Source organism: Hyperolius riggenbachi, chromosome 7 (genome assembly GCF_040937935.1).
Source record: "Hyperolius riggenbachi isolate aHypRig1 chromosome 7, aHypRig1.pri, whole genome shotgun sequence".
Taxonomy (NCBI): Eukaryota; Metazoa; Chordata; class Amphibia; order Anura; family Hyperoliidae; genus Hyperolius; species Hyperolius riggenbachi.
This window is the reverse complement of record NC_090652.1, coordinates 85,620,079-85,647,088: the sequence shown is the minus strand read 5'-3', so window position 1 is coordinate 85,647,088 and position 27,010 is coordinate 85,620,079. Positions and strand designations below refer to the sequence as shown.

The following is a 27,010-nucleotide window of genomic DNA, read 5'->3' as shown; positions in this document are numbered from 1 at the left end:
TCACGACTTTTTAAACCACTTATTGTATCAAAAGGTGTATTTTAAAATACCATGCACATCACTGTAATGTAAATAAGCCAATACACCTGTATACTCCCCTTAGCACCAACCACCTACATCGTTCACATTCAACCCTGTAAACCATCTAAGATTCCATCAGCGCTCCCGCAGGCTGCGTCTGGCACTGCAATGACTTGGCAACCAGCTAGACAGGAGTCCAGGAACTGAATGGGTGTTCAGATAGGCAGGAATCGGTAACAGATCAGATACTCGGGTGGATATTGGTTTGGCTACGAAGCAGATAGGTAGGCAAGGGTCAGCAACAAGTCGGGTAGTATCAAGGGTCATGAAAAGAGCGAGAAGTCAAGTGGGCCAAGGTTAAATGCAATATGTATGCAAGTACATGTTCGTAAATGTACTATTCACAGGAAATACCGTTGAAGTTGAAAAAGCTTGTCACAGTGAACCAATGTATATTGTTGGAAAGCTCTAACCACTCCTTGCATGGGTGTCCCGAATGATTTTTGCTGTGATTACTTGGAAGAAGGTTTGGGCTCAGCAGCGATCAGGCAAGAGCCGGCAAACTGGCTTTAGAACTGACTAGTTTCGCTGGTGTCCACCTGCTTCACCAGGGTTCATTCAGCATGGCCATGTCCCCACTGATTGGGCTGCGATTGGCGATATGTATAATTTCATATGTGCCCTTGGGCTGGTATTGCACACCATATTAGAAAGAATTGGTACAATGCGTGGCTAGGATTAGGATTGTTAAATTCCTTTTGGATTTGTATAAGGATTTAAGGCCGCCCTGGTTGTATAATTGTTATAGATGTGTCACACCTTTACTATACTACATTTGTCCTCCTTCCTCTCTGCTCTAAAAGATAAGCAACAGCATAATAACCTTTAAAGAAAAAAACATTTCTTTGTTGCAGCTGATACAGATCCTTTCCAATGGATGAAACCGGCACCATCTGGTAAGTATAAGCTCTTTTATTTTCAGAAGGGAGCTATTACAGCGACGTTTCAGGGCAGCCGCCCCTTTATCAAGCTAAGCTGTCTGCAGTATAACACACTCTGACATATACAGCAATTTTATACACAGCATGTTGGCGAATCCACCAATAAAATGCATACTCATGTTATGTCCAATCATATGGTCCGTCCTCAGAGCGGACCTGATGGGGAACTACTCTGGTTAATCCCAATAGGTCAGTTTAAATGTGTATACACCCTCCTCCCACACTCACCATCAGAACGGGCGGCAAAGGACAGGCTCTGTGTCCAGGCACACCTTGCTTTACCTCCCACCAGGCCGCCAAACCGGCGGACCTGATGGGGAACGTGCAAGCGTGACGTGTGCGGAGGCAGCACCACGCGTCCCCGCCCACGTATCCTGAGAATATCGCCGCTCTGTGTTGCTGATGTAATGGGGCGTGTCCCTGTAGCCCGCACCAATGGGGGAGACTCGCGTCATGTACACAACTAATGTAAACAGCAAAGCAGCCGATCGTATCACGTACAAAGTTATAATCTAAAGGCAAGTAACAGAAGAGGAAGGACGGGGGAGAAAAGGACAGGAGGAGGAGAGAACACTCTGTTTCTTTTATAGATCAAACTGAACACCAATGTTATAGGCACATTATTAAAATGCACCCCTGATTTAACACACAGATGAGCTACCATATGACATGAAATAAATCATTAACTCTAAAAGAGTAAATCATTTAGTTCTACATTATGTTTACTAATAAACATCATATTTACTGTGTTATATACAGTGGTGTGAAAAACTATTTGCCCCTTTCCTGATTTCTTAATCTTTTGCATGTTTGTCACACTTAAATGTTTCTGCCCATCAAAAACCGTTAACTATTAGTCAAAGATAACCTAATTGAACACAAAATGCAGTTTTAAATGATGGTTTTTATTATTTAGTGAGAAAAAAACTCCAAATCTACATGGCCCTGTGTGAAAAAGTGATTGCCCCCCCCGTTAAAAAATAACTTAACTGTGGTTTATCACACCTGAGTTCAATTTCTGTAGTCACCCCCAGGCCTGATTACTGCCACACCTGTTTCAATCAAGAAATCACTTAAATAGGAGCTATCTGACACAGAGAAGTAGACCAAAAGCACCTCAAAAGCTAGACATCATGCCAAGATCCAAAGAAATTCAGGAACAAATGAGAACAAAAGTACTGTAATTGAGATCTATCAGTCTGGTAAAGGTTATAAAGCCATTTCTAAAGGTTTGGGACTCCAGCGAACCACAGTGAGAGCCATTATCCACAAATGGCAAAAACATGGAGCAGTGATGAACCTTCCCAGGAGTGGCCGGCCGACCAAAATTACCCCAAGAGCGCAGAGAAAACTCATCCGAGAGGCCACAAAGGACCCCAGGACAACATCTAAAGAACTGCAGGCCTCACTTGCCTCAATTAAGGTCAGTGTTCACGACTCCACCATAAGAAAAAGACTGGGCAAAAACGGCCTGCATGGCAGATATCCAAGGCGCAAACCACTTTTAAGCATAAAGAACATTAAGGTTCATCTCAATTTTGCTAAAAAACATCTCAATGATTGCCAAGACTTTTGGGAAAATACCTTGTGGACCGATGAGACAAAAGTTGAACTTTTTGGAAGGTGCGTGTCCCGTTACATCTGGCGTAGAAGTAACACAGCATTTCAGCAAAAGAACATCATACCAACAGTAAAATATGGTGGTGGTAGTGTGATGGTCTGGGGTTGTTTTGCTGCTTCAGGACCTGGAAGGCTTGCTGTGATAGATGGAACCATGAATTCTACTGTCTACCAAAAAATCCTGAAGGAGAATGTCCGGCCATCTGTTCGTCAACTCAAGCTGAAGCGATCTTGGGTGCTGCAGCAGGACAATGACCCAAAACACACCAGCAAATACACCTCTGAATGGCTGAAGAAAAACAAAATGAAGACTTTGGAGTGGCCTAGTCAAAGTCTTGACCTGGATCCTATTGAGATGTTGTGGCATGACCTTAAAAAAGGCAGTTCATGCTAGAAAACCCTCAAATAAAGCTGAATTACAACAATTCTGCAAAGATGAGTGGGCCAAAATTCCTCCAGAGCGCTGTAAAAGACTCGTTACAATTTATCGCAAACTCTTGATTGCAGTTATTGCTGCTAAGGGTGGCCCAACCAGCTATTAGGTTCAGGGGGCAATTTCTTTTTCACACAGGGCCATGTAGGTTTTGAGTTTTTTTCCTCACTAAATAATAAAAACCATCATTTAAAACTGCATTTTATGTTCAATTATGTTATCTTTGACTAATAGTTAACGGTTTTTGATGAGCAGAAACATTTACAGTAAGTGTGACAAACATGCAAAAGAATAAGAAATCAGGAAGGGGGCAAATAGTTTTTCACACCACTGTATAAAGTGAGATGATGCCAGACATAAATAATCCTACAGCAGATCGCATACAGAGAGGCATACATGGAGCAATTGTACATCAAACAATATCATATTAAATGAATGGTAATAAATCCAATTCCCGGTTAAGTCCCCAGGGTTCCATAGTATCAAATTTTTTGATCCAGTATGTCTCTCTGTATAACAATCTCCTTAATCTGTCTCCCCCTCTTCTAAGGGGCCCCACTTGTTCAATCACCATATATCTTAATTGACTAACTTGATGGTTGGCCTGCTTGAAATGGCTACAGGGACACGCCCCATTACATCAGCAACACAGAGCGGCGATATTCTCGCCGCTTGTGTTAGCCATTGCCCAGGATACGTGGGCGGGGACGCGTGGTGCTGCCTCCGCACACGTCACGCTTGCACGTTCCCCATCAGGTCCGCCGGTTCGGCGGCCTGGTGGGAGGTAAAGCAAGGCGTGCCTGGACACAGAGGCTGTCCTTTGCCGCCCGTTCTGATGGTGAGTGTGGGAGGAGGGTGTACACATATTTAAACTGACCTATTGGGATTAACCAGAATAGTTCCCCATCAGGTCCGCTCTGAGGACGGACCATATGATTGGACATAACATGAGTATGCATTTTATTGGTGGATTCGCCAACATGCTGTGTATAAAATTGCTGTATATGGCCCAGTGCACACCAAAACCGCTAGCAGATCGTCAAAACGCTAGCGGTTTTGGGAGCAGAGAGCAGATATTTGGCCGGGTGCACACCAAGCGGATTTTGTATGCGATCCACCAGCCGCATCAGCCAGTGAAAACGCTTGGCTATTTTATTTCAATGTGTGGTGCACACCGGCGGTTTGAGGTTTTTTAGCAAACCGCAAACGCGCAGCAGGAGGCGTGTTTGCGGCTTGGCAAAAACCTCAAACCGCCGGTGTGCACCATCCCATTGCAATACATTAGCCAAGCATTTTTCCAGGCGGATGCGGCCGGCGGATCGCTCCAAAAAACGCTCGGTGTGCACTGGGCCTCAGTCAGAGTGTGTTATACTGCAGACAGCTTAGCTTGATAAAGGGGCGGCTGCCCTAAAACGTCGCTGTAATAGCTCCCTTCTGAAAATAAAAGAGCTTATACTTACCAGATGGTGCCGGTTTCATCCATTGGAAATTACTTGCAAGCCAGAGTGTGGCTGGCTTAACCGAGGCACATCGCATTATTTACTAAGAGGAGTGCTCCACTATATCTTTTCAGCTGATACAGATCCTGCAATAAATCTGCAGTGTGTCTTTCCTGCTTTCATGGAAGCAGACATAGGGTTAACATTCTGTGTTTACAAATTAGCTGCTGTGCCGAGGACTGCCACGATTCCTGAGCTGACACAGCTGAGGGATCAAATTACGGTTGTGATTAGTCACCGATTTGGGGGGGGGGGGGTTTGGCTAAATCTCTAAAAACACACAGGCCTAGTGCACAACAGATCGGTTCGGCTGCGTTTTGCGATACGCTTGCGGCTGCGGATACGCTTGGGTAATGTATTTCAATGGGCTGGTGCACACCGGAGCGGGAGGCGTTTTGCAGAAAAACATACTCCCGGGGTGAGGCATTTTATGGATTGTGGATGCGTTTCTGCCTCAATGTTAAGTATAGGAAAAACGCAAACCGCTCTGAAAAACACCTGTTCAGAGCGGTTTTGCCTGCGTTTTTGTTACAGAAGCTGTTCAGTAACAGCTTTACTGTAACTATATATGAAATCTACTACACCAAACCGCAAAACGCTAGCTGAAACGCTACAGAAAAAGAAGAAAAAGCGTTTCAAAATCTGCTAGCATTTTGCGGCTCTGCTAGCGGTTTTTGGTGTGCACCAGGCCACAGGGTGCATTTCACTGTTTTCCCTCTTTCCTGTGAAAGAATTCAGGTCCACTTTAAAGAGAATCTGTATTGTTAAAATCGCACAAAAGTAAACATACCAGTGCGTTAGGATACATCTCCTATTACCCTCTGTCACAATTTCGCCGCTCCCCGCCGCATTAAAAGTGGTTAAAAACAGTTTTAAAAAGTTTGTTTATAAACAAACAAAATGGCCACCAAAACAGGAAGTAGGTTGATGTACAGCATGTCCACACATAGAAAATACATCCATACACAAGCAGGCTGTATACACCCTTCCTTTTGAATCTCAAGAGATCATTTGTGTGTTTCTTTCCCCCTTCTGTTCTCATGCACTGAAGTTTCAGGCTGCTCTTTTCTTCCTGCAAACAGCTTTGCCCTTGTCTGTAATTCTTCAGTATGTGAAAGTCCAGCCAGCTCAGAGGACGATTTATCCAGCTTGTAAAAGATAAGAGAGAAGAGAGAAGCTGCTCTAATCTAAATATCACTTAGTTTGTAGAAAGGACTATAATGTAGACATAAAGCACAAAATCTTGATACAAAAATATCCAAAATCTTTATTTGACACGGTTACAAGTTTCTTAAAAAAGGAGGTCTCTGCAGGATGCTCCTCATTTGCATAAGTAATCACAGGAATTTTCAACGATTTTTCAGTGTGCATAGAGGGGCCAGGAAGGGTGAGTTCATAGCAGAACCACAACACTGAAGAACTTGGCAGCCTTCCAGACACAGGCTGACAAGTCTGACAGGGGAAAGATACATTGATTTATTACAGAGACTGTCATAGTAGAAAGTCATAGTAGAAAGTGCTGCAGTTAGCCAGAACACATTAGAATAGCTTTTGGAACTTGTAGGATGATAAAAAACAGGATGCAATTTTTGTTACGGAGTCTCTTTAAATATGGCGTAATTTCTGAGATATTCGAAAAGAGGCAGTAATGCTCACATTAGATTCATGTGTTTAAGATTAGGTTCAGTCAGCCTGTATATTGGACCTGCAGCCAACCAAAAATTAGAGCTGCCTGTGTATTGGTGTAACTGCAAAGTGGTGTGTGCGTAATTATTCAGCCCCCTGAGTCAATACTTTGTAGAACCAACTTTTGCTGCAATTACAGCTGCCAGTCTTTTAGAGTATGTCTCTACCAGCTTTGCACATCTAGAGACTGAAATCCTTGCCCATTCTTCTTTGCAAAACAGCTCCAGCTCAGTCAGATTAGATGGACAGCGTTTGTGAACAGCAGTTTTCAGATTTTCGTTCCACTTCTCACATGTACACCACTTTGTATTGGTCTTTCACGTGGAATCCCAATAAAATTGATTCATGTTTGTGGCAGTAATGTGACAAAATGTGAAAAACTTCAAGGGGGCCGAATACTTTTGCAAGCCACTGCAAGTGGGCAGCACGGTGCATAGTGGATAGCACTCTCGCCTTGCAGTGCTGAGTCCCTGTTTTGAATCCCAGCCAGGGCACAATCTGCATGTAGTTTGTATGTTTTCCGTGTCTCTGCGTGGGTTTCTTCCGAACACTACAGTTTCCTCCCACACCCCAAAAACATACAGATAAGTTAAATGGCTTCCCACTAAATTGGCCCTAGAGTACGATACATACACTACACGACGCATACATAGACATATGGCTATGATTTGGATTAGCATGTGAGCCCCTCTGAGGGACAGTTAAGTGACAAGACAATATATAATCTGTACAGCGCTGGGTAATATGTCAGCGATATATAAATACTAAGGGCTTGATTCACAAAGCCGTGCAAACTGTTTAGCACGGGTGTGCTAAACAGTTAGCACGTGAAGTGCCGTTCGCATACTTTTGCGCCCACAAAGTGCCGCGATTTGCGGGAATCGAGGCAAATTGCGTGCGCAAAAGTCTACGATTGGACAAATTGCGGCACTTTGCGCGCGCAAATGTCCACGAACGGCATTTCACGTGCTAACTGTTTAGCACACCGTGCTAAACAGTTTGCACAGCTTTGTGAATCAAGCCCCAAATAATAATAACCGAAACTGCAGGTTTGATATGCCTAAAGGTGGCCACTAACGATCCAATATCTAGTGAAAAATTGTTAGAGCGATCAGAAATTCTGATCGGATTGGTTGTAAATAATCTCCGTTGATGGGTACAATCATCCGATTGGATTTTCATCAACCCAAAATTTGGATTTTCTTGTTGGTTGTGATAGATAGGAAGCAAAGATTGGTTCATTGATGGTGTAGTGAACGATATTTCTTTCGATCAGAATTATCTGATCGCGCAAACGATTTTTCGCTGGAAATTGGATCGTTAGTGGCCACTTTTAGCCGTGTGTGTATATGTACGCCGCAGGAGAGCACCAAATGACAGCTCACCCTGCTGTCGCTCAAATCCCCGGTGGCGTAAAATACTGTTCCCCATTCAAGTCGTCACAATCACCGGAACCCCGAATTAGCCGAGCGTGGGGCGCGCACTATAACACTAGTGCTATAGCGACGCCCAAGGCAGATGCTACGCAGCTGGCTCCCGACGCCCAAGGCAGATGCTACGCAGCTGGCTCCGGGCACTGAAAGCACCTGCCTCATCTTAGCCCTCTACCTTGAAAACTTTGTCAAGTTGGTGGAATTGAGATGTGATTCCTGCAATACCCTAAAACTTCCACAGCTCATACATTTCAATCTCCTCTCACCGGTGGTGGACAAACAGCGGGCCCTGTGCACAATAAATATAGGGTGCCAGGAACCGGCGTCAACGGCAACCCAGCAGAGACAGATCTGATGGTTTTCGTTCAAATTGAGAGAAGGAGCAGCATGATTTTAGGGGTGAAACAAGGTTGTTGCCCTCAACCACACTCTGCAAGACTCAGCCACCACTAGCAGTCGTCTGTGAACGAATCTGCTAGACACCATACACACACAGATTCCTGCGCTGAAAGGAGATCAGTCTCTATCTATGGAAATTACAACAATTTCATGCATTTCTGCCAAGCTACACGCAATCAGCCTGGCATTCATGTATCTTAGGTCAGCCACGGGGTTTTGGACCCAAACTATGGGAACACCACGTACAATGCAATCTCACATGGGTAGCCATGAAAAAAGTGAGCATACAATATGGCACTGATATGTAACGCAATACTCTGCAGTCTCTCTCTAGGAGATGTAAATTCTCTGCTTAGTACACAGAAGACAGAAATATTCCAAAAGGTAGAACAATGCAGAAAGAATATATACAAAAATAATATTAAAAAAAGTAAAAAGTACAATAACACACAACAAGACATTTGCTTATAAAAAATAAAAGGGAATAAACCAGAAATTGAACTTTACCCTTCTGTAAGGTCTAATTCCTGGTGCAGGAGAACACAATGCTGATTTAGATCAGGGCAACCCTTGTCGTGTAGCAATCTCCAGAGAATTATTCGTACTGGATCTCAGAGTTGATCATTTATAGCCTGAAATGTAGCCCAATGATTTAACTTCCCCCTTGGTATGAAATGGAATGACATCCTCTTTTGAGTGTATTCACACGTTAGACAGTTTCTTATTTCTTCAATACGCATCAGACAGCACTGTCTGTTCAACCAAGGACAATGTCTAGGTGTTTGCACTTGACAATAGCTGAACTCCAATTACCTGTTTGGCTTTCCTCATGTCCAATGGACTAATGTATGGGGCTGCTGATATTCAAATGTCGTTACAGCACTCTTCAAAGGAAATGAAATGCAAATGTATATATATATATATATATATATATATATATATATATATATATATATATATACACTTTACATAACCTAGTATCACACCAGTAAAAATATGTAGGCCTGATGGATTTAACATAAGATCTACGAGCTAAGATGGCTACCATGTCCTGTTCATGTCACATACGGGGTCCCATGCGAATGGGCGTGGTCATAACAGATCATGGTTGAATCCAAAAATTGTCAATACCATAAAAGTATTTGAACCTAGGCTGCATTCTGTAGGCACTATATTAATGTAGCACGTTTTCTACCTATTCATTATGTCTCTTACATGACTGGGCCACAAGCAATTATCACTACTCCTAAGTAAAATATTAAAATTTATAAAAATGTAAATGGTCAAAAAAATACCATATTATTATTATTATTATTAACCATTTCACCACCACCGGATCGTGTATTTACGCCCCCCTGCACACTGCTTCACAACCAGGGGCGTAAATACACGTACCTGCGTTGTTTACATCGCCGCTCAGAATCGCCGCACAGTCGGTGCTCATTTCCGCCGCAGTTCCGCTGCTAAGTTTATCAGGGACTGGGAAAAGCTTGTTCCCGTCCCGATCGCTGTCCCCGCACGCGATGAATGAAAAGCCGGCATCACGCTGACGCCAGTATTTCATTCACGTAAACAGATACACTAACTACTTCCGAGTACTGTTTACGTACTCTGGCGTGAAGTGCAGTGCCATCTTGTGGCCAAAAAGTAAAATGCACTCAAACATACACACACATACACCCACATACACTTTATATATAGTTATACATACATTTTATTACATTTTAACTCAATACATTCCTACCCTATAGTTACCCAAATAAAACACTTATAAAAAAAATAAAAAGTCAATTTAAAAATAATAATAAAAAAAAAAATGTTAACTTATAGACTTTTTAATGTGTTAATGTCAAGAAGGAATATTACTGATAATTTAGCAAATAAAGGATTTTAATTAGATATATATAATTAGAAATCACTAAACTGAAAAAATGCACCTTTATTTCCAGATAAAATATTGGCGCCATGCATTGACCTAGGGAAATATTTTAAATGTTGCAATAACCGGGACAAATGGGCAAATAAAATGTGTGGGTTTTAATTACGGCAGCATGTTTTATTTTAAAACTATAATGGCCGAAAACTGAGAAATACATTTTTTTCATTTTTTTTCTTATTATTCCCTTTAAAATGTATGTAACATAAAATAATTCTTAGCAAAAAGTACCACCCAAAGAAAGCCTTATTGGTGGCGAAAAAAACAATATATAGATCATCTCTATGTGATTAATAACGATAACGTTATTAGCGAATTAATGGAAGGAGCGTGATATGAAAATTGGTCTGGTTTTTAAGGGGAAAAAAACTGGTGTTGGGAAGTGGTTAATATTATTATTCTGTATTGATACAGCATTGATATCTTCCACAATGCTTTTTAGAGAGTACAGTCATGTTACTGACTGTCCTCACAGGAATTTACAATCTAATTCCCACCATAATCCTAGTCTGTGTGTCTCTAACATATTATTATTGTGTATTCATATAGTGCTGCCATTTTCTGCAACACTATTACTACAATTTATAAATTATTTTTAAGATAGAAGAGCCATCTTCAGAACATTTTTACAACAATATCGGGGAGCTATACATGATTGTGATACTGTTTTTTTATATTCTTTGAATTGGACACTGTCCATATTGCATTAAAATCTTCAGTATTTAAACCTATTTGCATAAATATGTTGCAGTTGTTTTGGTCTTGTTACTGTTTGGGCTGTGTGGTTGTTGTGGTGTTTGCATAGGTTTTGGGTGGACATGTGTGTAACAGTTTTCTGTGTATAACAGGTGGAAGTCTCCACACTGTGCCAGACCCCAGCAGTGTAATTCTGGACATGCTGCCCAGACAGCCTTTCTCCTTCGATCCTGAGGCTGAACAAGTTGTGTTACTGACTATGAGCGGCAGTCAGACCCTCCAGAGAGCCGGACACTTCCTGCGGCAGATTATTAGACCCCGGAGTACATACCAAGAGGCTGTGTCAGGTAGGTCCTTTCTTCTCATCAGTATTTCCCACATTTCGTCATTCAAAAATTAAGTGACTTTTGAATGTGTGAATTTTTTGAATTACCTTTTAGGGAAATCCATTCACCCATACACCCATTACATGAGCTGTTCGGCTTCCTTTTGGTCTCAGATTTCTGCAAATTAACAGTTTATTAATAGATGTGCAGCATGATAGACTATGGTAATAAGCTGCACATTTCATTAAAGGATACCCGAAGTGACATGTGACATGATGAGATAGACATGTGTATGTACAGTGCCTAGCACACAAATAACTACGCTGTTTTCCTTTTTTTCTTTCTCTGCCTGAAAGAGTTAAATATCAGGTATGTAAGTGTTTGACTCGGTCCTGACTCAGACAGGAAGTGACTACAGTGTGACCCTCACTGATAAGAAATTCCAACTATAAAACACTTTCCTGCAGAAAATGGCTTCTGAGACCAGGAAAGAGATAAAAAAGGGAATTTATTATCAGTGAGGATCACACTGTTGCCACTTCCTGTCTGGAGTCAGGACTGAGTCATCCACTTACACACATGATATTTAACTCTTTCAGGCAGAGAAAGAAAAAAAGCAACACAGCATAGATATTTCTGTGCTAGGCACTGTACATACCCATGTCTATCTCATCATGTCACATGTCACTTCGGGTATCCTTTAAAGAGGAACTGTGGTGAAAATAACAATTTTACAATATTCATTTATAAAGTATTTAGTCAGTGTTTGCCCATTGTAAAATCTTGCCTCTCCCTGATTTATATTCTGAAATGTATTACAGGTGGCGGTATCATTTAGTTCTGCCAGGTGATCTGTACGGAATGTTTGTTACTGAGAGTTCTATGCAAAGAGAAATACTGCTTGTTTGGCAGTTGAAAAAAGACGTTATTTCCCACAATACAACGAGGTTCACAGATAGCAAACTGTCAGAACCAGGGTCATGACATCACACATCACACACGGGAGGCGTTTCACCACAATATCAGCCATACAGATGTCCCTGGTGATCTATTTGAGAAAAGCAAAAGATTTCTCATGGGAAAGGGGGTATCTGTAACACCCGCAGTAATGGCGACTGCGGACACTCAGGGTGTTTCCGCAGCCGCCTTGCCTTCATATTCAGGGACCTCGCCCGTGCCTCTGGCGTCTAGTACGCCGAGGACGTGTCTGTCGTTTGCACATAGAGTTGCCGTATCACGCGGGCGCGCGCAGAGACAGGTCCTTTATGCAGGGAGGAGGTGCGTCCGCTGACCAGCTGGTCGGCTGACGTCAGAGGAGACTCACGGCGCTCCGGATTGGTTGATTGTTGTGGGCGTGGCGGTGGGGTCTCCTCTGCTTCATAAGCCTTCTCTGTTCAATCGCAACTTGTCTGCTGTTGCGAATACTTATGTGCTAGCGCTCAGACCTTAGATAGTATCCGGTGTGCTTTGATCTGGGAGGAAACCAGGGATTTCACACAAGACTAGGATATTGTATACTGTTTATTGATATGTATGTGTATGACTCTTGCTACCCTCTGACTCCGCTCTTGCTTATCATTCCTTTACATCTGCCCATCTGACTCTGTTGCTGAACCCTGCCTGATATCTTACTATTCTCTTGCCTGTCGATTCTGTACTGTGCTTGCTCGCTCGTTACTGATCATAGCCTGTCTGACCTCTCTACTCACCAGTGAACCCTTGTCACTGATGAGGTGCTCTACTGATAGTACCCACCAGCTCCTCTGGTGAGGTTAAGCCAAACTATCAGTTACTGTGTTCTAATAGTACCCACCAGCTCCTCTGGTGAGGTTGAGCCAAACTAATCTGTTACTGTGTTCTAATAGTACCTACCAGCTCCTCTGGTGAGGTCTAGCTAAACTATTCTGTTACTGTTGCACCAAGCACTACATACCTCGTTGCTTACCAGCTATACTTGAATTATTGGTGATATTGCAGATCACCACATAATCAGGTATAACGTCTGTATTATTGGTGATTCTGCAGATCACACGTAATCAGACATCTGTGTTGCTACACCAATCGTTACAGTATCAAGTACTGATTGGGATAAAGTTCAATCCTTGGTAAAGTTCGTCTTTAAAGTAAACCTGTACGTTTTTTTTTAAATCAAAAAGCTAACTCGGGAGAGGGAAACCTCTGGATCCTCCAAAAGCTTTTCCACTTTGCCGTTCCAGTACTGTGTCCTCCCGAAGCTTGCGGTCGTGCTCCCACATGAGAATGAGCGTGGCTGAACTGTGCATGCACCCATGCTTGGACCCACTAGGACTTCAGTGGAAAAAGCCGATCCTGATTGGGTCTGTGCTACTGCGCATGTGTTAGCCGTCCACAAGGGTTTGTTTTACAGAGGACAAGGCACTTGAATGGGCTGGTGGAGTAGGACAGGGAAGGCCTCTTTTCAGGTGATTACCCCTTTGGGGAACTTTCTTTCCTACAGGTACACTTTAAGCTTTTCTCTAAAATACCAGTTTTGGAGCAATGGAGAAGATTAGTCACTGAACCAGATTTATGGGTATGGCGTGCTTACCAGATAAGTGTGGTTTTGTCCACTCCAGTGGGAGTACTGGTTTGCATAAACCGTGTATTCCCAACTAATTCTTCTTGCAAAAGAAAACAAATAAAAACTGTAGTTAGAGGTTCTGTCCAGTCAGTCCTGGGAGACAGCATAACATGACTGGGCCCCTTGGTATTTCAGCAAATGTAGGTAGATCATAACTTGTTGAATGCTCTCTGCAGACTACTAATGAGTTATCATGGTGGTCTCTACTCTTATGAATTCCGAGTAAGGGCGCTATCATGGAAATTGGTACAATGAGCATCCACCACAATGGTCCACCATCACCCCTGCTTCTTTTGGTCTCAACATTTACCAGGTGGTCAGAAATGCAATTCAGCTGCAAGAACAACAGTGGCGGAAAAAAACGCCAAGTTCCACGTGTATGAGTATTGAGAACGCGTTCACCGCCTCTCTGATACGGTGCTTCCAATACAGCACTAACCATTGGCTTAGGTAATATGCTAAACCTGGTGCATCCATGGTGCAGAGGCGTCTTGTAGATATTCTCCCCTCAATCTCCCTAATTCTCTCCCCTTATACATTTTGCGTCTTCTGTCCCTCCTCTGTTCCCATGTCCTCTTTTGCCTCATATCATCCTGTCTCCTTGTTTGTCCCCCTGTGTCTTCTCTGTCCCACTGTGTCTCTTTAGTCCCCATGTGTCCTCCTTTGCCATCCATGTCCTCCACTGTCCCTGTGTTTCCTGTGTCCCATCCCCAGTGTCCTCTTTCCTTTCGCCATGTCTCTGTACTCCTGTGTCACCTGTCCCGAATGTCCTACTTCCACTGCTTCGCTGTCCTCTTTTGTCACCTGTCCCCTTGTGTCACCTGTCCCCAATGTCCTGCTTCCTCCATGTTTCTGCCCTCCTGCGTCCCCCCTCCCCCTGTGTCTACCTGTCTCCAATGTCCTGCTTCCCTGCCTCTCTTATGTCCTCTTCCTTCATGCATTCACCCAGATGTGCCACTGTCCCCTCAGTGCCTATATCTGAAATAAGGAGCAATACTTACCAAACAGCTGAAGATGTGCAGGAGTCCCCCGACGAGCTGACGATTCCTGCATTTGCCTTGTCTCACCGGGACTTGCTTCAGCCTATTCAGCGCCATGAAGCCAATCAGATGTGGGAACTGAAACACGCCCATTCAATCACAGGCGTCTGTGAGCTCCCATCCCCGCTCACCGGGACTTGCTTCAGCCTGATCAGCGCTGGGAAGCCAATCAAGTGTGGGAGCTGCAACACCCCCATCCAATCACGGGTGCCTGCTGTTGTGACGAGAAGCAGCAGTGATTGGGTCAATGACAGAGCTTTGGTCTCGCCTCCGAGACCAGCGCTTCCAGTCAGAACAGAGTACGCCCGTGATTGGATGAGGGTGTTGCAGCTCCCACATGATTGGCTTCACAGCGCTCACTAGCCTGAAGCAAGTCCCGGTGAGTGAAGGCAAATGCAGGAATCGTCAGCTCCTCGTGGGACTCCTGCACATCTCCAGCTGTTTGGTAAGTATTGTTTCTTCTTTCAGATATAGGCACTGAGGGGACAGTGGCACATGCAGACAAACGCATGAAGGAAGAGGACATAGGATAGGCGGAGAAGCAGGACATTGGGGATAGGCACTGATGGGCGACACAGGAGGGTGGAGACTTGAAGGATGCAGCACATTGGAGGCAGGCAACACGGGGGGAAATGTGACATGGAGACAGGCGACACGGGGACAGAAGTCTCTTCAGAGGAGGATACATAATCAACCTTAGATAGACACCTTTGGAGCATAAGACGCAGGGACTCCCCCCCCCCCCCCCCCCCCACCCCACCTTCACACACACACACACACACACACACACACACACACACACACACACACACACACACACACACACACACACACACACACACACACACACACACACACACACACACACACACACACACACACACTTTTGGGGGAGAAAAAGTGCATCTTATGGTCTGAAAAATAGAAAAATACGGTACTTATATTCCGAAAAATACGGTATCTCCTAAGAGAAAACTGAGGAGAAAAAGTTAATTGCATATGTGCCCAGGGAATATTTGGTCATTTAAGGAAATGGAATTTAATGCATAGTTTCTTTTAATATAGCTGTGCTTTGACCAGAACAGTCAATCAAAGCTTCATCTGGAAGCAGTGCATCACACACATTACACACACTAATATAGCAAGTTAACATCCCCGCCACTACATCAAAATGTCCTTTAGTACAATCAAGTAAAATAATCTATTAAAAGCTACCATAGCCGGCCTTTGATATGAGCGACCGGAGCGGTCGCTCAGGGCGCCGGCTTCCAAGGGGGCGCCTATAGCTGGTTACCTATACTGAGGGCACCTACACCTGATTTCTTATACTGGGGGCACCTATAGCTGACTACCTTTACTGAGAGCACCAACACCTGGCTACCTATACTGGAGGCACCTACGCCTGGCTACCTATGGGGGGGGGGGGTGGAGACCTTCAACTGACTTCCTGTACTGGGGGCACCTATGCTTGGCAACCTATATTGAGGGCACCTACACATGAGATCCTATACTATGGCACCTACCATACCTGGGTACCTACCTATACTGAGTCTGAGGTTGTTGTTTTTTTTTTTTTTTTGGGGGGGGGGGGGGACACTGCGGCTATGACGTGTGGTGCAAATTGCCTTTGTCATTCTAAATGGTAGGGGGGGGGGCGCTAACTGTCCCACTGATTGTTTTTATTTATATTCCTGAAAGGTTCTAGTCTTCATTTTTAAGTATATTCATTATAATGCACTTTCCATCCATTTGTGGTTATTAATAGTATTTTTCTATTATACATATGTGACGTGTCACAGAGATCTGAGCATTTGGCGTGATGTGTAACAACGTCAAAAAAGGTTGGGAGCCACTGTCCTTGGAGATATCTCAGGAGAAAAGAAATTGCATATGGGCCGGTGTTTGTGTGTGTGCGCGCATGCGCGAAGAAGATGAAGGGGGGCACAAAAATCAGGTTTCGCTCAGGGCGCTGTGAAACCTAAGGCCGGCCCTGAAAGCTACTTCAGTTACCATGTGCTGTCTGTATCTAACAGGATGTTGTGATCCACAGTGCCACTCCCTCAAGCATGGCAACCAAATTCCCATTTAAAAGCAAAGCATGATGGGAGCCTCCTTAGCCTTGACACGCCCAAAATACCTCCTTCAACCTGTCTACAAAATGGTGGACTGGCCCCGTACAATGTGGGCAGTGTAGGGCCTCTGCATTTGACTTCAATTCCTCCCTGTCCTTACCGACACTGCTAGCACTGTCTTTGTGAGGAATCTAAACACTGTATTAGTCTGAAATTACATTCAAGAGTGAGGGCCCGTTTACAATAGAGCGAATCTGCATGCGTTTTCTGCATGCAGATTCGCGTAACCAATGTAAATCAATGGGCCTGTTTCCACTTGTCAGAAATTCTGTGTGGTGCACTGTGCAGAAAAAAACTACACAGCAGAGCCATCAGATTCGCCTGTAATGTATTTAATGTTTTTGCGTTTTCCACAACGGAATCGCACCACCCTAGTGGAAACTGACCCTTAGAAAAAGATGGAAAAATGAAAGTTTCAGATAGAATGGCATTACCTTTAAACCTTTTTTTTTCCTCTTTAAGGGACCCAGAGCAGGACACTAAAATGGGCAAATGAACTTATCTGTAGCTTCCTCCAGCTACTTGTAGTCAGTTAGGTCTCTATGCATTCTTCCGTGCTCCCTCTGTTCTGCCTCCAGCTGCTCTTTTAGAGTGACGACTTCGGCCAAAGTTGTGCACAACTGCACATGCGTGGCCCCTTCGGGCGCCTGTCACCATATGCATTCTGTGCACATGCAGCTCATTATTTTGAGGACAGCACGTGCACAGAATGCTTACGGTGACGGGCGCATGAGCAAGACTGGCGCACGGAGGGGCCGTACATACGCAGTTGGCCTGTATTTTGGCCGAATTTTCCACTCTGCTCCCCAGGGGCAGAACGGAGAGAGCCCGGATTACGCCATTGGACCTCACCGACTACAAGGGGCTGGAGGAAGCCCCAGGTTGGTTAATTTGCCTATTTTAGCATCCTGTTCAGTGTTACTTTAATAGACAATAAAAGCTGAGGGATACAGAGAATTCAGGAGTTTTCCCGAAATGATGTAACCAGAGAATATAACTGTTCCTTTCTTTCTTCCTGTACATTATTTTTCAGTATGTACCCTTGTACTCTGAGAATCAGCTGAATTGTTTCTTGGCCGCAAGTCACCCCAGACGTTTAGTGATCCATATTACAATCAATAGTGTGATTAGCGATAATACAATATTCAACTGTGTACATATAGCTTGCTGTGCTTCTAAAGTACTCCACTAGGAGGCAATAGAGACATTATAATAAAAAATGAAACTGGTTTTGCTGAAGAAAACAACAACCCCTTCCTAGGTGAACTATTTATAAACTGTTCTGTGCTCTGTAGCTGAAATGGACCATTACTGTGCTTTGCTCAGTTCTTTCTTAATCTGTGCAAAGTGGGAGTGTCTGCTGGCCTATCAGTCTCAGTGTTGTGATACATAGCAGTATATTTCTAACATCCCCACGGGGATGCAGCAACCTGCGCAGGCAACTTATCAAAGCTGGGGCTTATGGAGTGCAGCTAGCTAGATAGACTTATAGACACCGGAGCCCTGCTGGCTTCTGGATTTAGTTATTGCAGCCTGAGCAGGAGGGAGCAGCTACATACGCATACATTAAAAAATAACACCGCAAAAAATGGCACAGGGTGATGCCGATAATGACATCTTGCTACTAAGGTTAATGTTTTAGAAATGTCATAAAACATCAAAGTGTATATGAGATGGGGCCACAGCAATAAAATATACATACCTGGGGATTCCTCCAGCCTGATCACTCCCACGCCATCCTCTTCTGACTGCCCGTTCGCCCGCAGCAACTTGCCCCGGAAAATCCTCCAGTTGGGGCAGGCAAGGTCCAGCCAGGTGCGCTCCCCAGTCCCGCTGGAGCATGCGCACGGCCAGGCCGTGCATGCGCAGTCAGCCCCAGCCCGGAGGACTTTCAGGGGCCAATTTCAGGCGAATGCGGTGTCAGGAGAGGACGGCGTGGAAGTGATCAGTCCAGAGGAAGCCCCGGTATGTATACTTTATTGCTGTGGCCCCATCTCAGGTTCCCTTTAAATAACAGTAGCAAAATGTAATTACCAGCATCTAACATTATTATACATATACAGGACTCTTCTGAGCTCAGCATGCATGACCATCCCTTGTGGCCTGCAAAGTGGTGGCTTACACAATCTCAATCCATCATTTTTGCCAATTAATCACTTTTTCCTAGGATGTGGTAGTGATGCATTATGGGTCTTGCTTTTCATACAGGTGGAAGTAAGACACCACAGCTGCCTTGTTTTTTAAGATGCCATTTGACAAGCCTAGAAATTAGGGTAATCTCTTTTTGATGCCAGCATATTTCTGCTGCTACCTTCATTGTAGCCCAGGTTGTCTGGATCAGCTACTTAGAAAACACAATCAAATGTAATTTACATAATGCATACTTTGTGCCACTGCCCAGCCTGAAGAAGGAAAAAGTGAACACTCCATCCAAACAGTTGGTCCATAGGCGTCTTCAATCGTCCTATAGCCCAGCATTGGGTCCCTTTAAGCATATTCAACAAGGGCATGTCAAATATGCCATCGCATTTGCGCTTCCTTTTATGTGTGAGTGCAGCTGTACTGTGCATGCGCGAGTGCAGTCTGTGCATGCCCAGTAGCACAAAGTCACTTGTGCATGATTTTTTTCTCCGGGCACAAGTGGCTTCTCTACTCCTGCAAGCACAGTATGGTCGGACCCGTACCCAAACAGGTGCTGAGCCACAGAAGGGAAGAGGGTGCCGGCCAGCAGCGATGGGCTGGCGGAGGATTTGGCAAGCTCGAACTCTTACACATCACCCAATAAAAAAGTATTTATTTCACATATAGTTGCTGAAGAAATTCACTTCCCCGTTCTCTGTATTTGTTGAGGCAGCAACTGTGAATAGACTGCGGGAGAGTTCTGCCAAGTCAGCTCTCCATATAGTTAACACTGAGGCTTAACCCTTTCAGTGCCTTCTGCAAAAGTGAAACCAAGTAGAGCTTCATGTTTTTGTTTTTTTTCCTCTAAAGGTTATGATGCTGTGGATAATCTTTTAGAGCATAGAGGAAGTGCTGAGTTTAGTTTCACTTTAAGTGCAGATTAAAATAAAAAAAATGGAAGGGTAATTTTAAATAACCTTATATCCAGGCAGATCAGTAACTGCAGCTATGAAATTCTGTACCTGGGGAATGCGGTGCTTGCCAAAACATTTGTTATCACACTCAGCTAGTCCTGTTATTTATAGCCCAAAGACACAGAGAAGCCAGCAATTCTTGTTCACCGCTCTCTCTTTTGCAGCTAAAAAACAGACAGAGGGCAGAGGCTCCCCCACCCCATTCCGACCAGGCAATGCGGGTCAGCAGGTGTCTGATAAGTTATCTCACTGCTTCCTCCCAGTGGTGTAGCTAGGAAGCTATGGGCCCTGGTGCAAGTTGCACATTGGCCCCCCCAAGCACTCTATACATAATAATAGATGCAGGACACCAAAACCTGCCAATGGCAACTACAGTGTCAGAGGTGCAAGAAGGGAATGGGGAGCAGTTTGTTAACCACTTGAGGACCTAGGGCTTTCTACCCCTTAAGGACCGGCCACTTTTTTTCCATTCAGACCACTGCAGCTTTCACGGTTTATTGCTCGCTCATACAACCTACCACCTAAATGAATTTTGGCTCCTTTTCTTGTCACTAATAAAGCTTTCTTTTGGTGCTATTTGATTGCTCCTGAAATTTTTACTTTTTATTATATTCATCAAAAAAGACATGAATTTTGGCAAAAAAATGATTTTTTTAACTTTCTGTGCTGACATTTTTCAAATAAAGTAAAATTTCTGTATACATGCAGTGCGAAAAATGTGGACAAACATGTTTTGGATAAAAAAAAAAACCCATTCAGTGTATATTTATTGGTTTGGGTAAAAGTTATAGCGTTTACAAACTATGGTGCAAAAAGTGAATTTTCCCATTTTCAAGCATCTATGACTTTTCTGACCCCCTGTCATGTTTCATGAGGGGCTAGAATTCCAGGATAGTATAAATACCCCCCAAATGACCCCATTTTGGAAAGAAGACATCCCAAAGTATTCACTGAGAGGCATAGTGAGTTCATAGAAGATATTATTTTTTGTCACAAGTAAGCGGAAAATGACACTTTGTGACAAAAAAAACAAAAAAAAAAGTTTCCATTTCTTCTAACTTGCGACAAAAAAAAATGAAATCTGCCACGGACTCACCATGCCCCTCTCTGAATACCTTAAAGGGTCTACTTTCCAAAATGGGGTCATTTGTGGGGTGTGTTTACTGTCCTGACATTTTGGGGGGCGCTAAATTGTAAGCACCCCTGTAAAGCCTAAAGGTGCTCATTGGACTTTGGACCCCTTAGCGCAGTTAGGCTGCAAAAAAGTGCCACACATGTGGTATTGCCGTACTCAGGAGAAGTAGTATAATGTGTTTTGGGGTGTATTTTTACACATACCCATGCTGGGTGGGAGAAAAATCTCTGTAAATGACAATTTGTTAATTTTTTTTACACACAATTGTCCATTTACAGAGATCTTTCTCCCACTCAGCATGGGTATGTGTAAAAATACACCCCAAAACACATTGTACTACTTCTCCCGAGTACGGCGATACCACATGTGTGGCACTTTTTTGCACCCTAACTGCGCTAAAGGGCCCAAAGTCCAATGAGTACCTTTAGGATTTCACAGGTCATTTTGAGAAATTTCATTTCAAGACTACTCCTCACGGTTTAGGGCCCCTAAAATGCCAGGACAGTATAGGAACCCCACAAATGACCCCATTTTAGAAAGAAGACACCCCAAGGTATTCCGTTAGTAGTACGGTGAGTTCATAGAAGATTTTATTTTTTGTCACAAATTAGCGGAAAATGACACTTTGTGAAAAAAACCAATAAAAATCAATTTCCGCTAACTTGTGACAAAAAATAAAATCTTCTATGAACTCACCGTACTACTAACAGAATACCTTGGGGTGTCTTCTTTCTAAAATGGAGTCATTTGTGGGGTTCCTATACTGTCCTGGCATTTTAGGGGCCCTAAACCGTAAGGAGTAGTCTTGAAACAAAATTTCTCAAAATGACCTGTGAAATCCTAAAGGTACTCATTGGACTTTGGGCCCCTTAGCGCAGTTAGGGTGCAAAAAAGTGCCACACATGTGGTATCGCCGTACTCGGGAGAAGTAGTACAATGTGTTTTGGGGTGTATTTTTACACATACCCATGCTGGGTGGGAGAAATAACTCTGTAAATGGACAATTGTGTGTAAAAAAAATCAAAAGATTGTCATTTACAGAGGTATTTCTCCCACCCAGCATAGGTATGTGTAAAAATACACCCCAAAACACATTATACTACATCTCCCGAGTACGGCGATACCACATGATTGGCACTTTTTTGCAGCCTAACTGCGCTAAGGGGCCCAAAGTCCAATGAGTACCTTTAGGATTTCACAGGTCATTTTTGTTTCAAGACTACTCCTCACGATTTAGGGCCCCTAAAATGCCAGGGCAGTATAGGAACCCCACTAATGACCCCATTTTAGAAAGAAGACACCCCAAGGTATTCCGTTAGGAGTATGGTGAGTTCATAGAAGTTTTTATTTTTTTGTCACAAGTTAGCGGAAATTGATTTTAATTGTTTTTTTTTCACAAAGTGTCATTTTCCGCTAACTTGTGACAAAAAATAAAATCTTCTATGAACTCACCATACTCCTAACGGAATACGTTTGGGTGTCTTCTTTCTAGAATGGGGTCATTTGTGGGGTTCCTATACTGCCCTGGCATTTTAGGGGCCCTAAACCGTGAGGAGTAGTCTTGAAACAAAAATGACCTGTGAAATCCTAAAGGTACTCATTGGAGTTTGGGCCCCTTAGCGCAGTTACGCTGCAAAAAAGTGCCACACATGTGGTATCGCCGTACTCGGGAGATGTAGTATAATGTGTTTTGGGGTGTATTTTTACACATACCCATGCTGGGTGGGAGAAATACCTCTGTAAATGACAATTGTTTGATTTTTTTTACACACAATTGTCCATTTACAGAGAGATTTCTCCCACCCAGCATGGGTATGTGTAAAAATACACCCCAAAACACATTATACTACTTCTCCTGAGTACGGCGATACCACATGTGTGACACTTTTTTGCAGCCTAGGTGCGCTAAGGGGCCCAACGTCCTAATCACAGGTCATTTTGAGGCATTTGTTTTCTAGACTACTCCTCACGGTTTAGGGCCCCTAAAATGCCAGGGCAGTATAGGAACCCCACAAGTGACCCCATTTTAGAAAGAAGACACCCCAAGGTATTCCGTTAGGTGTATGGCGAGTTCATAGAAGATATTATTTTTTGTCACAAGTTAGTGAAAAATGACACTTTGTGAAAAAAAAAAAATCAATTTCCGCTAACTTTTGACAAAAAATAAAATCTTCTATGAACTCGTCATACACCTAACAGAATACATTGGGGTGTCTTTTTTCTAAAATGGGGTCCGTTTCTGGGGTTCCTATACCGCCCTGGCATTTTACGGGCCCAAAACCGTGAGTAGTCTGGAAACCAAATGTCTCAAAATGACTGTTCAGGGGTATAAGCATCTGCAAATTTTGATGACAGGTGGTCTATGAGGGGGCGAATTTTGTGGAACCGGTCATATGCAGGGTGGCCTTTTAGATGACAGGTTGTATTGGGCCTGATCTGATGGATAGGAGTGCTAGGGGGGTGACAGGATGTGATTGATGGGTGTCTCAGGGGGTGGTTAGAGGGGAAAATAGATGCAATAAATGCACTGGGGAGGTGATCGGAAGGGGGTCTGAGGGGGATCTGAGGGTTTGGCCGAGTGATCAGGAGCCCACACGGGGCAAATTAGGGCCTGATCTGATGGGTAGGTGTGCTAGGGGGTGACAGGAGGTGATTGATGGGTGTCTCAAGGTGTGATTAGAGGGGGGAATAGATGCAAGCAATGCACTGGCGAGGTGATCAGGGCTGGGGCCTGAGGGCATTCTGAGGGTGTGGGCGGGTGATTGAGTGCCCTAGGGGCAGATAGGGGTCTAATCTGATAGGTAGCAGTGACAGGGGGTGATTGATGGGTAATTAGTGGGTGTTTAGGGTAGAGAACAGATATAAACACTGCCCTTGGGAGGTGATCTGACGTCGGATCTGCGGGCGAACTATTGGTGTGGGTGGGTGATCAGATTGCCCGCAAGGGGCAGGTTAGGGGCTGATTGATGAGTGGCAGTGACAGGGGGTGATTGATGGGTGGCAGTGCCAGGGGGTGATTGATGGGTGGCAGTGACAGGGGGTGATTGATGGGTGATTGACAGGTGATCAGTGGGTTATTACAGGGAAGAACAGATGTAACTAATGCACTGGTGAATTGATAAGGGGGGGTCTGAGGGCAATCTGAGCGTGTAGGCGGGTGATTGGGTGCCCGCAAGGGGCAGATCAGGGTCTGATCTGATGGGTAACAGTGACAGGTGGTGATAGGGGGTGATTGATGGGTAATTAGTGGGTAATTAGTGGGTGTTTAGAGGAGACAATAGATGTAAACACTGCGCTTGGGTGGTGATCTGATGTCGGATCTGCGGGCGATCTATTGGTGTGGGTGGGTGATCAGATTGCCCGCAAGGGGCAGGTTAGGGGCTGATTGATGGGTGGCAGTGACAGGGGGTGATTGATGGGTGGCAGTGACAGGGGGTGATTGATGGGTGATTGACAGGTGATCAGTGGGTTATTACAGGGAAGGACAGATGTAAATAATGCCCTGGCGAATTGATAAGGGGGGGGTCTGAGGGCAATCTGAGCGTGTAGGCGGGTGATTGGGTGCCCGCAAGGGGCAGATTAGGGTCTGATCTGATGGGTAACAGTGACAGGTGGTGATAGGGGGTGATTGATGGGTAATTAGTGGGTGTTTAGAGGAGAGAATAGATGTAAACACTGCGTTTGGGTGGTGATCTGATGTCGGATCTGCGGGCGATCTATTGGTGTGGGTGGGTGATCAGATTGCCCGCAAGGGGCAGGTTAGGGGCTGATTGATGGGTGGCAGTGACAGGGGGTGATTGACGGGTGATTGACAGGTGATTGACAGGTGATCAGGGGGGATAGATGCATACAGTACACAGGGGGGGGGGGTCTGGGGAGAATCTGAGGGGTGGGGGGGGGTGATCAGGAGGGGGCAGTGGGCAGGGGGGGGAGATAAAAAAAAAATAGCGTTGACAGATAGTGACAGGGAGTGATTGATGGTTGATTAGGGGGGTGATTGGGTGCAAACAGGGGTCTGGGGGGTGGGCTGGGGGGGGGGGTCCGAGGGGTGCTGTGGGCGATCTGGGGCGGGGGGGGGGGAAATCAGTGTGCTTGGGTGCAGACTAGGGTGGCTGCAGCCTGCCCTGGTGGTCCCTCGGACATTGGGACCACCAGGGCAGGAGGCAGCCTGTATAATACACTTTGTAAACATTACAAAGTGTATTATACACTTTGTATGCGGCGATCGCGGGGTTAACATCCCGCCGGCGCTTCCGTATAGCCGGCGGGATGTCGCGATGGGCGAGCGGTGACAGGCGCCGGCGGAGGATCGCGTCACGGATGACGCGATCGCTCCGCCCATGCCCTTAAATGGACCGCCGCCTCTGTGGGTGAGCCGGTCCTTAAGGGCTCCACTTCCCGGCCGCCTCTGTGCGTTAGGCGGTCGGGAAGTGGTTAATGATTACCACTATTCAAAGTATCTATAGAAGTGATTATTATGAGCACAGCACCAATAGAGAGCTGATACTGTGGTTGAGGCCACAAGGGTCCAGATGCGGTCGCAACCTCTGCACCCCCTATTGCTACGCCCCTGCTTCCTCCCCTCTTGTAACTGCTGAAGACTAACAGCACTGCACTCAATGCCAGCATTATACTTTTTCTGCACAAGGCCAACTTTTTTGTTGCTCCCCTTTCATGAGCAGCAGTGCTCTGAACCTCCCCCCCCCCCACACACACACACACGTACACACATATTTAGGGTACAAAATTATCTTTTGTGTGTAACCCTTAGGGCTCGTTTCCACTATACCTAGGCAAATCCACATAGAAAAAAACGCTTGTGAATTTGCATGCGTAAGCAGAGTTTTTTTTCTATTTTTCTGTTGCCCTTCATCACTTTTGACATCTGCACGTGAAAACGCCTACACGTATTCGCAGAGGTGCCAAGCGTGTATTGGACCTGCATTTGTTGAATGCCTGATGAAGCGGGAATGTGCCCGTGAAACGCGTTGCGATATTGTTCGTGGAGTATGTGAATAAATTGTCTTTTTCTCAAGTAACAGCATCGAGTGCATTTTTGAGTGGCCGGGCCACCGCCACCACCCGAATGTTTGTTTTAAACATTTTTAGCATCTTTTATCCTTTTGGCGCCTCTGTGCATCTATTAGTCAAGATTTCCACACTTGGTGGAAGGATGACAAACCCTCTTTTCCTTCTTCAGAGAGCGACATCTTAATCCTGAGTGGGGACAGGTCTAACCTCCCCACCTGCCTACACAGTGGTTGCCTGAGCGGTAACCCATGTTTGTGAGTATAATACTTACTAGTCATAATCCCTCCTTGATCCAATACATACTACACTATATCGGGCTCTCGGTTTCTCTGTTTTAGCTTTAGTTATAAGATTGCATCAGACTGCAGTTTAAAATCCCCTCTCTGCCTTTTGAGATGAAAAAGAAGCAGGGGTAATGAACCCCTGAACTTTCCTGCACTAAAACCTTATTATTTCATCTTTTACCAGACAGATAACAGGGTTTCAGCTTCTATTTACTTATCAGGAAACCAGGCTGAATTCGGCAAGCTGTTCCACAAGCTCGGAAAAGTTTTTTTTGTTTTTTAAAACTTTCGCTGTATTGGAAAACAGAAATGGACTTCAGATAATTTCTGAATATGGCTAATGCTATATGTGTATATGTTTATCTCGTGTTACATGTTACTTCAGGAAATCTTTAAATGTATTACCAGTACTTGGAGTTCCACTTGAAAGCAGATGAGATATCCTATAAAGTCCGCACTGAGCCTCGTTGGCAAATCTGCGCTATTTTATATCTATAAAGCTTCATTCCAGTCAGGCATGAAAATGTGACATTTAAATATACACGGGTGGCCAGTCTACCTGCACATTGGCAGTAATATTCATGCTGACATTGATTTGTGCCACAGGCCTTCCTGTTGTGCAAAGACCTGTTGTGCAAGTTCCT

At 44.5% G+C, this 27,010-nt stretch overlaps 1 protein-coding gene across 3 annotated transcripts in view; it reads left to right on the top strand.

Moving 5' to 3' along the window:
- The window catches only part of LOC137524412 (dynein axonemal assembly factor 8-like), a 259,050-nt gene that overhangs the window by 49,687 nt on the left and 182,353 nt on the right, over nt 1–27,010 (top strand). For all 3 annotated transcript variants that reach the window (XR_011022677.1, XM_068244202.1, XM_068244201.1), the window contains one exon: nt 10,877–11,071. Coding sequence is in view for 2 of the 3 variants with exons in the window: in XM_068244202.1 (XP_068100303.1) it covers nt 10,877–11,071 (195 nt within the window). In the remaining variant the exon portion in view is untranslated. The remainder of the gene's footprint in view (nt 1–10,876; nt 11,072–27,010) is intronic.